Below are 12213 nucleotides of genomic sequence, written 5' to 3' on the forward strand. Positions count from 1 at the left end.
TCAACACAGGGCAGCAAAAATGCCTAGGCAAAGCAGGAAATCTAACTGGCAAGCACTACTGACTAGACAACAAAGATTTCTGACCAGAAATCCTTCATCTACTTACCATCACAACTACTACAATTCTGAACCGCCAGACTGGAGATTAGAACAGACAGAAAACTATAGGTTACCAGACAGGAGATTAGAACATTTACAGAACTATAGGGAGACAGTGGAACATTCCGAAAACTATAGGGAGCCAGACTGGAGATTTGAAAATTCGCAAAACTATAGGGAGTCAGTAGAACATTCACAAATCTATAGGGGACAGAGGTTGTGTCCTGATTTTAACACCCAGTGGGGATGTCCCCTCCCATATTGGGAATGTCCATACATTCATGACTATGCTGAAGACATTCACTTCTCTTAACATACCGGTACTATTTAAGATTCTCTGCATTAATGTGTACCGTATTTGGCTGAATATAATACGCACTTTTTTCCCAAAATTATTTTCTGTGAGAAAGGGGTGCGTATTTTACACCACAATGGGATTTTGATAGGTTTTTCTTTCATGTGAAACACGACTATCATACGCTCATACCGTAGTATTACCTAGTAACTTATGCAATTTCTTGCTGTTTATCGCCGTATTTAAAACTTCGTAAAGTTATTGTTGGAATGTAGGCTTGCTAAAAATGTTATATTTATAACCTTTTGATAGTTAAATTAAATTTAAAAGCAAGTTAAAATTAATTTGAGCAGCATGTTCATCGTCTCCGTGTAGGCCGCCATTAACGATGTTATTTATAGATGTTCACCCATTCCTTTGCCACGTGCTTCCGTAATCATAGTACACATGTACCTAATCAGTCAGACACTCGGTCAAAAAAAGTAATGTCTTTTTTTAATGAAATACAATAAAATAAAAATTTTATTTTAGGTTTTATATAACTCAGTGAAAATTCATTTCAACATAACACCCCTCTATACGTCCCAATGGAAGCCAATGTTGTGACACACGTGCGCTTGTCACTTGATGATTACCACTCAACACCCCTCCAGGCAATTAAATTGTTTACCGACTCCAAAGCATTGTTTTTACAGTTAGAGCACTGATTATTTACAGCCCTTATTAATGGCTTTGATTATTTTCTTTGTTAAAAATCGGGGGTTGGTTTATGATCTTTCGTATGTATAAGCCTGTGTTGATTACGACACATTAAAGTTAAACGCTTGTTAAATGTAATTTTACTTTATCTTATATCGGCCTCGTGTTAAAATGATTGAGAGTTAAAAAAGGAAATGTGAAGTATGTTGAAACTTGTGTTATCATTTACTCGTGCTCTGTAGAAAATAAGATATCCACAAAGATTACCTCGATGTATGAAGACATATAATCCCACCTTTGTACATCATTTTTCACAACTTTGGAGGTGTGTTGATAACTACACTTTACACGCTTGTTAAATTTTGATTTTAATTTTATAACATCAGTTATTTATTTAATTAATTAATTTCAAGTTCAAAAGAAGAAAATCGTAGTCTATGAATACTTTGATGTTGCAATATCGCTTGCCCTGTTAAATTTACATAATTTTCAACATGATTACCTTAAACTAAAAATAAATACGACAACTGTTAAACTTGCAACAATATCTCGTGCTTTGTTGAAATAAAATTATTTCCACAAAGAATAGTTAGAATACGGCGACGTATAATTTCAATATCACCGTATGCTAAAAAAAAAATTAATAATAAACTCTGTTAATACTTTAATGCAACATTATCTCGTGCTTTGTTAAAATAAATAATTTCCTCCAGATTGCCGCGATATAGAAAGTCAAGATTAAGAAATAAAAACGCATTTGAATAAAATATCGTGTTCTGTAAATTTTCGGCACTTTATCTCCGCGCCAATTTTCATAGCAAATTACCGCAATTTTCAAAAGTTCAGAACATCGCTTGGTCAAATTTTCTGCTGCGTATAATACAACCGAACTGCGTTTTTTCCCCAGTTTCAGGCTCAAAAAGGGGGGTGCGTATTTTACACCAATGCGTATTATATTTGGCCAAATACGGTAAAAAGAAAAAAAAAAAGAAAGAAAATTAAAGCTTTGTCAATTTACCTATAATTGTTTTTTAATATGTTGTTTTTTTCTGCATCAAGATATTGAAAGTAAAACAAATTGTTAAAATCAAAATATACTGAAAACTTTTTTTTAATGAAGTAAACATTTCATTACCTTATAGAAATGGTTGAAGGGTGTGAACATATAAATAAATTTTACATGTTATACAATTATGGACTTCAGTGTAGGTTGATAAGTGGTTCTAAAGACCCATGTCAAGTGATATTGACCAAAGATACAGAAAGTGATAGTGACTGAGCTTGCGACCTTATTTTCTCTGTCTGAGGTCAATATCACTTGACACAGGTCCTTACAACCACATATTGACCATTCCCTGAAGTCCATAATAGTTATATTATATAATCACTCAAAGGGAATAATCTGACACAGTCCCTTCTGAACAGACTTGACTGTCATCACGTCACAATGGTAAAAACATGCTTCTTATATTATGACGTAACGTTTTATGTAACTTTGGTGCAGCCAAATGGTGAGCAGTGCGATTTCATAATCCGTGGAGGCACTTTCATGTCAGTATCACAAAAGGAGGAATTTCACATGATGTCCTTTCAGCCAATGAAAATTAGGAAAATAATACTCTTATATGGCAAATCGCTATTCTCTGGGCACTAATACATGTAATTGATCTATCACTTGTGTCTAATTCCAACCTTCATTCTTATAAAAAATACTACAAACAGAAAAAAACTATATACACTTATTCAGTCAAATATTCGACACAACTGATTAACCATGGGTATCTAATGATGGTAAACAGTGCACACTATGTTCACTTATGCATAATGGCTCATCAGCATTGAATAAATACACCAAAATTTTATACTGATAAAGGTTATGAATACTCCATTCCATGTTCCTATAGTAACAAGCTGATTATGTAAACACTTGATGGTAGTGATGGGAAATCAGAAAAAAATGATTTTATCATAATCCATTATCAGTAATAATCGGCTGCGCATAATCGATTAATAATCAATTATAATCGAGTTTTTATATTTAATAAAATAAATATAAAAAGAGTTATATTTATTCAGATTTCAGTTTATACTTTTAATACCAAAAAAAAAATTATTTTAATTATTTATTAAATTCATGAATGTTTATTAATTCTTTCATTTCAATAAAGTGAAAAATAAGAATTATTTCTTTACTTTTTAAAAAAAATGTCATTGAAATATACTGAATGGGAATTTATTTTTATAAAAAAAATCTCATGAAATGTATTGAATGGAAATATTACTGTTATTAGTCCCACCTTGCATAACATGTATTTATTTCTTGGAATTACAAGTTTTTTTTTTAAAAAAAAATAGTTATCCAGTATTTGCACTTGTATTCCTCATTAAAGTTAAGTTTACAGACCGTCTGTACTGTTAATGTTTTCTTTTACATAGTAAAACCAGGTAATTTTGTCTGTTTTCTGTTATTAGTCTGACCCTATATTCAATCATGGCAGTAAAAATATCAACAAGGCATGGAAACTTTCGATGTGTCGAACATTCATCACTACTTTAAAACTCTTTGCACATGAATTTGGTAATAAAATTAAAGTATTAAAATATTAATTTAATAAAATTAAAGTATTAAAATATTAATTTTTGTCAGTGATGTTGGCGACATTTATTTCATAATCGATTAGTATAGCATCGAAGAGCACCAAACAACAGACAATCGATCGTCGGCGACAATCGGCCCATCACTACTTGATGGAGTGGAGTGTCTTTTTATATTTAAACATCCACATGCACAAAGAAAACAAGGTCTTATACAAATGTAGATGAGCAAACAAATAGTGGATGAAGTCAGTATATACTATGGGCAGATAACATAAAGGCACTTGTGCCTGTAGAGGGAAGATTTGGCTTTGACTTCTGATTAGGTCAGTCATTAACATGTACATGTAGTATATTGGGTATGTACTTCCTTTATTGTTGTTACGTCAAAAAGTTTAAAATGAAACCCAGAAAGTTTTTTTTTATTAGAAGCTTGAATAATGCAGTACAATTTAATTATCACAAGTGTTTCTCTTCACTTTCATTTTTTGAGCAACAACAGTTTTTTTTTTACTATTGTGACTTCAACCAGGTATTGCATTTTCTGCTGTGTTCCTGAAAATGTTTCATGAAGACTTGGATATAAATGTGAGAATGTGACAATTTGTTTTCAAATTTGACAGCCCCAAAATCCTGGATAAAAAGGTGCCAGACAAAGTGGTCCCTTACTGTCTACGGTATAGGCAAAACAAAAATGATATGTTACATACTTATGAAACAAATGTCCACACGGCAGTTTTCTTGCCCCCTCCATTCTCTCCCAGCATACAGCACAGTTGTCATTGTGACCCTGCAATTCTTCTTTGGTAGCCATTGGAAATCTGAAAAGTTTTGTGATGAATGAAACGGAATTCAAGTTTTGAACATTCAATACCTCATGATATGATAAGTATGACTTGAGAATACTGAATGATGGAAATGACAAAGCATCATGGTAACCTAACAGACAAGTCTGAGGAAAGGACAATGAGGACATAGGGACAAACCCCACATTACTACTCTCCAAAATCTGGATTTGCAATGCAATAATCATGTAAGAGGAGACAAAATATGGAGATATTTATTTATACTTTTCTTCCTTTAAAAACTTTTTCAACTTTTTAGTGTTCTCTCACTTCTTGATTTTCATCCAGTGCCTAGGCAGTTTACATGCATTTCAAATATATTTTTGTAGTGTATACCTTGCTTCCATATTTTGTACAACTCTTCTGTAATTCTTATGACGATTGATCCTCCTTTTGAATTCATAAAATAGATACCTCAGCTGCATACAAATTACAAGACTGGCCATGCTCAAGAAGATATTTCCCCACAACTACAAAATTAAACACACAAGAAATTATGTCAATTCAGGATAAATGAAATTAGTTTCTAAATAGTCATGTAAAAGGAAGTTGGAATTTACAATTTATTCATTTTTTTCTCAACAAAGAATTTTTCATTCCTTGTATGGCAAACATTTCTTGAAGATGAACTAGCAATTATTCAAATTTTGGGCAATTTTAAATTTTTTTTAATTCATGCAGATTTTCTTACCAACATATGAAGATGATGTGCAAAATCAACAGCTAAATAAGCCAATTCAAATCCCAGTTCTGTGTAATAGATATAAATAGACTTGTTCTCCCAGACACTGGTGACAGTCATGTCCCACAAGTGGATCACATATCTAAAACAAAGGGATTCTTGGAATTATAATCTTCCAACAGTATTGATAACAATCAATTCTTAATTAAGCTTGACAGATTTGCACTTTCAGAAATTTGTATCCTAAAAAACAAACAAACAAAAACCAAAAAATTGATATATTGCTGTGCAATTCTTTAAAAAAAAAAGTAATAAAATCATTCCCTTAGAATGTGTAAATTAAAAGTTGGTTTATGATAAAGACAATATGAAAATGGAATGATCATCTCAAAACCAAAAAGACAATTTTCACCCTACACTATCTATTATTCAGGGACATAACTAAATTCATGTAGTTATTTTCTCTTTTACTGGAAGTTTATTGAAAACAAGCAATTCATAATGAATATCTCTAAAATTTAACCAGAAAAAATTGCTTGAATCAGGCAAAATTCTTGCATAGGTGCCATGTTTTAAAAAAGAAGCACATAAATGGGTTTAAAATTCTATGAAAAAAGATATCTTTTTCTGAACTACTCCTTATTTCTAAAGTTCCAATGTGTTATAAGGGACACATAACAAACATAGAGTATTAAGTCTTAGGCAACTCTCCTGGAAGCAAATATCAGATAAAGGTCTAGGACATTAATTAAGCAGAGGTGGAAAACAACACAGTCAAATAACTGAAAACAATTACAGTCAAACCTTGTTATCTCTAATTCGATGGGACTAATGAAAAAATTCAAAATATCAAAGAATTCAAGATATCAAGGATAAATGCTTAAAGAATAAGTGGTTAGGACTTCCAAATCACTTTGACATATTCAAGATATCAGTGTTCAAGATACTGAAGTTCAACTGTACATAATAGTACACTAAAACCTTGTTATCTCAAACTTGACGGGACCAAGCTTAAACTTTGAGATATACTAGGACCAGAGATAATGAAACTAAAAAAAAAACAAGAAAAAGTGGATGGACTGCCAACTCTGACATATCTCTGATATTTGAGATATTGGTGTTTGAGATAACAAAACTCAACTGTATATGGATTTTGCTCTTCCTGACTTTCTAATCAATCTTAATGCATGCTACAAATTCAATTACCTTACTACAACATAGAGGGCCCTAATGCCCAACAGAAGGCACTCTGCAGCTAAGAAGGCAAAAATAGTGGGGCCTGTCTGAAGCCCAACATATCCACTAAGGAACAGTAATGCAAAGCTACATAGCAGGATGACAAACAATAGGCCCAGCAGCTTGAGATGGATACCACGGGCAGCTATAGGAGAAAAGGACAGCTGAAATGTAAAAAAAATATTCAGTATCAATGAAGTATCATTGCAAGGCTGTACCCTATATTAATATACTTTACATATCTTAAAATTCTTATACAATGTACCATATCCTACATATTCTACTTTTTTTTCAAAAATCTCATAAAATATTCCATTTTCCAATCTACACACTTGTATGACTTACATTTTCAGATGTAAGCACCTGTTTGACTTACATTTTCAGATGTAAACACCTGTGTGACTTACATTTTCCAATCTAAGCACCTGTATGACTTAATATTCCAATCTAACACGTGTGTGACTTACGATTTCCAATCTAACACGTGTGTGACTTACGATTTTCAATCTAATACCTGTTAGACTTATGATTTTCAATCTAACACCAGTGTGACTTACGATTTCCAATCCTACACCTGTGTGACTTACATTTTCACATCTGAGCACCTGTGTGACTTAATCACCTATGTAACTTACATTTTCCAATCTAACCTTGTGTGTCTTACAATTTTCAATCTAACACCTGTGTGACTTAAAAATTTTCATTCTAACACCTGTGTGACTTACGTCTTCCAATTTTACACCTGCGTGACTTACATATTCAAAGCGGTCTTTGGAGAGCTGTGTGAGGAGATTGAAGAAGCCAAGGATAGTGAACCACGCCACCCAGGATACCACCTCCTCCAGTGTCTGAACATTCAACACCCCAAAAATAAAGATAAACTTGTAGAACAGGAAGTTCCAAAACTTGTCTTTCAAATGCTGAAAAAAATATGTGAAAAATAAATGCTCAGTGAATAATTTCTCCTTGACATAATGTACATGTGCTCTTTTGGAAAAATACATATGCTAGTGAACAAGAGGCCCAAGGGCCTTAACAATCACCCTTTAAAGGATCCATGGAATTGTAAATAATTATATAACTCAAACTGAAACTGTAAGTCTCTCTTGATCTTTGAATAATATTTAATGTAGATAAATAAGGTACTTTTGTTTCATTTTCATTTATCTATTATGTATGTCTACATGGCTATTAAAAACTAAGAAGATACTTTTTAAATTACATATAGAAAATTCCTGTACAATTCCTTTATTCAATTTACCTATCAATTACATTACTTAAATCAATTTATTATCAAAAGTGCATAACAAAGGGGAATAACTTCTCTTAAAGCAGAGTAAATATTCCCAAACATGATTAGAATAAACCTCCATCCTACCTCCAGAATCCCTGTCTTAGGGTCCATGAATTTAAGAATTTTGGAAGAAGCACTCTTTCTAATCATAACCATGTATGAAGTTTGTCTGCTTAACATTCAATAGGATAAAAGAAGATTTTCAAAGAATTAATGCTTTTTCACTATGTGATCAATGGATCCCAGCCTTAACTCCAGAATCTCCATAGCAGGGGCCTTGATTTTCACAATTTTGAAATAGGCACCCTTGCTTATCAACACCTTGCACTTAGTTTGTCTGCTTGATACACAGGAGGAGAGGAGGAGATTCTAAAAGAATTAATGCGTTTTTACTATATGATCAATAGCCCTGTCCTAACACCAGAGCCCCTAAACCAGGGGTTATGAATTTCACAATTCTGGAAGAAACTCTCTTGCTCATTATAACCATATTGGTGCACACATTTCCACTATACCTGTATTATCTTTAAAGCCCTACCCTAACTCCAGAACCCCTTATCCAAAGTATATGCATTTCACAAGTTTGGAAGAAGCACTCTTGTTCATCATAACTAAACACTTAAATTGTATTCTAAATACCCAGGAGTGGTGAAGAAGATTTTCAAAGAATTTATGCAATTTCACTATGACCTATAGACCCCCCCCCCCCCCAAACACCAGAACCCCTGATCCAGGGACCATCAATTTTACAATTTTGGAAGAGGCAGTCTTTCTCATCATATCAGGGAAGAAAAGAAGATATTTACAGAATTAATGCATTTTCACAATATGATCTTTTGAGCACCACCCTAACTCCAAAACCCTTGACTCAGGGTCAAGGGTTTTGAACCCAGAGCAGAGAGGAAGATTTTCAAAGAAAATATGCATTTCATTATAACTGACCAATTGAGTCCTGCCCCAACACCAGAGCCTCTGACCCAGTGGCCACCAATTTCACAATTCTGGAAGAGGCACTCTTTTCATTATATCCATGCACATAGTTTCAAATGAGTTTTAAACACAACAAATAGTAAAGTCAAAGGTCATAAAGAATGCCAAGGTAAAAAAAATTTGGACACAGTTGATAAGTTCTCACGAGTATGTTTTAGTATAATTATGTGTTTAGATTAAAATATCTTGAATAGTAATCTTTGAAATTGAGCTAAAACAAATTTAAGAATCATACGGTCAAGGTCATAGAGAAGGTCAAGGTCCAAAAATGTTAATGCAGTTGACTAGCTGAGTAGTTCTCACCAATATGTATCTGCATATGAGGTTTGATAAATATATCTTAAATAGTTTCTTTGAAACTGAGCTAAATGCAAAGTGTAATGGACGGACATACAGAAGGATGGCGGGACAGAAGGATGAAAAGGATGCATGACGGACATGACAAATACTATATTCCACAGCCATATTCATGGCAGGGCATAAAAAATTCAATCTCTGTAATTCAACTATCAAGTTTCTTATATTGCATGTATTTTGGTAAATGTTTTTTTTATTGTATTCATCTGTATTTATACACTCCATTTTTATCCAATAATTCCAGAATTTAGTCTTACTGTATACACAGACATAAACTCAGTCATACCTGTTCTTCTGACACTCTTAGCTCCCCAAACACAAGCTTTTGTATTGCTTTTCCAAGAAGTATCAAACAGCAGTATGCAGAATTAACCAAAATCTGAAAATACAAGGAATGCATTAGGTAATCTGCTGTATATATTGCTTATTTACTGAATGCCAGTTTCATCAGGAAAATTAATCCATACTTAGAATATTTTTTTTTTTTTTTTTTTTTTTTTTTCTTTTTTCACATTTATTTCCCAGACCTATAACATTAAAGATGATATATAGGGCAGCTACCAGGGATGGGGCCCTGACTAAGCTCCCTCTATAACAATATATAATAATAATCCCTACAGCACCACGCAGGATGCTAAATATCTAAATCTTAATACAATGTCTCACATAATGTATTCATATCATACATTCAATATGTATATTAATTAAATTGTATAACATATAAAAAAAACCCCAAAAAACAGAGAATATTTATCCGGAATCAATTTTGGTTCTAAATTTCTTGTTCGTATTTGCAATCCGGTGCGATTCATGAATGTATTGCAATATATTGAATAAATGGGAAAACATACATGGAGCTTAACTTAAATCTGGATTGTGGAAAACAGGTAACAGTTTCTCGAATTCTGTTAATACAGTTAACGTTAAATTCATATCTCCCTTAAAATTGCGTTTATCATTTTTTAACAATTGAAAAATTAATTTCATTTCTTTCGTGAATGCTTTTTGGAGCAATGAGGTAGTTATTTTTTTATTTTCATACTTGATACTGTTTCTTGTTTTCCATATTGACCACTTATATATATAAATCAAAGTGTTAACACATATTCGAACGTTTTTCGGTTCACTGGCAAATCCCAGTAGAACAGTACATGCATCAAAATTGATTGAATCCTTTACAGGTATTAGTAAAATTATTCTTTGTACCAATTCTAAAACTGGTTTGACGTGTTTACATTCAAAAAATAAATGCTTCTGGCTCTCAGTATTTGCTTTACAAAAAAGGCATTTGCCATTTGATAAACCAAGACTTAGAATATTATTTCATACAGATTATTTGACTCATGGTTTACATTAAAAAAAAATGGTATTACTGTTAGTGATTGACCTATATTTCTTGATCGAAAGTAACTGTTGCTAAATCCCTACATTTAATACCTTGCTCTGAACATCTGCAAAATCTACACTCTGTGCATACCTGGTAGTATAATGTTAGAAGAGATGTGAAAAAGAACACACAAAAGAATTTTATTGCATACCTATTTCTGAGGCATATCTAGGTTTCAATTGATGAGGATACCTAATTCATGTATATCAGGCAGAGGGGCTTTAAAATGAATTGGATCCAACAAACTAATACATGTTGGAGAACAGATATTAGATAATTCCATCAATCAGTAGAAGTAAGACATATCTTTTGTGAATCATATGTTATAGATACATTAGAACTACATGTACAGGTTAATATGTATACATGAACTGTAGTATACATAGAACATTGTCCTATAGTCTCAGTCTCTCTGGCAGTATCAACATCATCATTTTTTGTATTATTTCTCAAAATACATAAACACCTTGGTTTTTAAACTTATTTTGAATCAACAAATACAATGTAATTTTTTCCCCAAACTTTCTGCTTTGAAAGGAACGTTAACCCCTAGATTTCAACTAATATATTAACATTGCAGCAAATTAAAAGTCTACCTGGATTTAAAATTGCAAAAATGGCTACACTTCAGAAAAGGATCCAACGTTATTTGTGATTTTCTGTTGCTTGCCATCAAAAAGTAATGATATAGTACAATTTCCTAATCAATTTAAAAGGTCACACTTCGAAAATCCCTAGAAATAGTGACAACTCCTGCAGACACCTGACAGCTAGTTTGGCTGAAATTCTGTAGACTTTGGAAAATTAATTCTGTCATACTACTTTCTTTCAAGTTGTACAAATGTATAGTCATTTATCATGTGTCATCTGACTAAACATGGTGGGAAATGATGTATAACCAGTGAAGGAAAAAATGCAGTGGACCAGTCCAGGATTCGCACCCACAACCCCTGAATCACTAGTTAAGTGCTCTACCAACTGAGCTATCTGGCTACCAGTGATTGAACCTGTCTGGCCGCCACACTTCGATCTTCTCTCCCGAAGACACCAAGCCAGGCTCTTCCCTGGAAGGTCTTTCACCTGTCACTTCCAGGGAAAGTTCAAGACACAAAAAATAATGGACAAGGGAGAAAAATGAGGTGGACTAGACCATTGAATTTTTATCTCTTGCCCATCTCAGATGAAACTTCAATATTTCCTTTGAAAAAATTAAGTCAAAATTTATTTGATATTATTATTAATATGTGGTGGAAGTGCTCACGTGGGATAGATTATAACTGTGACTATGCTGACATTAATTTTTTATCCAGATTGCAGAAGAGTAACATACCCAGACACACCAAACCTCTGTGGTCAAAATATGGAACATATTCCAATGCACAGTGTCATAAGGAAGGGTCATGTTGATCCCCTCCCGTGAGTCTGTCAACACTTCATCATCTTCCACTGGTTCAACGGTCACTCCATGAGCTCCATCCCCCAAATCAACTGTGAGAGTGTCAAAAGTGGACACCATATGATATGCATAGTATAATGCCACTGACAGAACGAGGACAGAAACTGACGTGTAAGTCTGTAAACTTGGAAGGGGTATCCTCTCCAGTAGGATTACCGGCATAATTAATAGTTTACTAAATCCAAGAAATTGTCCTTATAGAAATACAGTCGGCTGAAACTGCGTTACAACCTAAAAGGTGTTTACTTTTTTTCTTTCATGGTTGACAATGACGAAAC

General features: G+C 33.1%; 1 protein-coding gene across 1 annotated transcript in view; it reads right to left on the minus strand.

Moving 5' to 3' along the window:
• LOC133171584 (E3 ubiquitin-protein ligase AMFR-like) overlaps nt 1-12192 on the minus strand; it is a 41612-nt gene extending 29420 nt beyond the window's left edge. Inside the window, exons 1-7 of the mRNA XM_061306362.1 lie at nt 11810-12192; nt 9379-9471; nt 7207-7371; nt 6422-6615; nt 5225-5357; nt 4870-5003; nt 4399-4509 (exon numbers count right to left, since the gene is read on the minus strand). Of these exons, the coding sequence (XP_061162346.1) occupies nt 4399-4509; nt 4870-5003; nt 5225-5357; nt 6422-6615; nt 7207-7371; nt 9379-9471; nt 11810-12097 (1118 nt within the window). The 5' untranslated portion in view covers nt 12098-12192. The remainder of the gene's footprint in view (nt 1-4398; nt 4510-4869; nt 5004-5224; nt 5358-6421; nt 6616-7206; nt 7372-9378; nt 9472-11809) is intronic.
• Nucleotides 12193-12213: the final 21 nt, after the last annotated feature.

This window comes from Saccostrea echinata, unplaced genomic scaffold, assembly GCF_033153115.1.
Source record: "Saccostrea echinata isolate AGI-Se365-2 ecotype Australia unplaced genomic scaffold, CSIRO_AGI_Sech_v1 ptg000054l, whole genome shotgun sequence".
In the NCBI taxonomy this organism is placed as follows: Eukaryota; Metazoa; Mollusca; class Bivalvia; order Ostreida; family Ostreidae; genus Saccostrea; species Saccostrea echinata.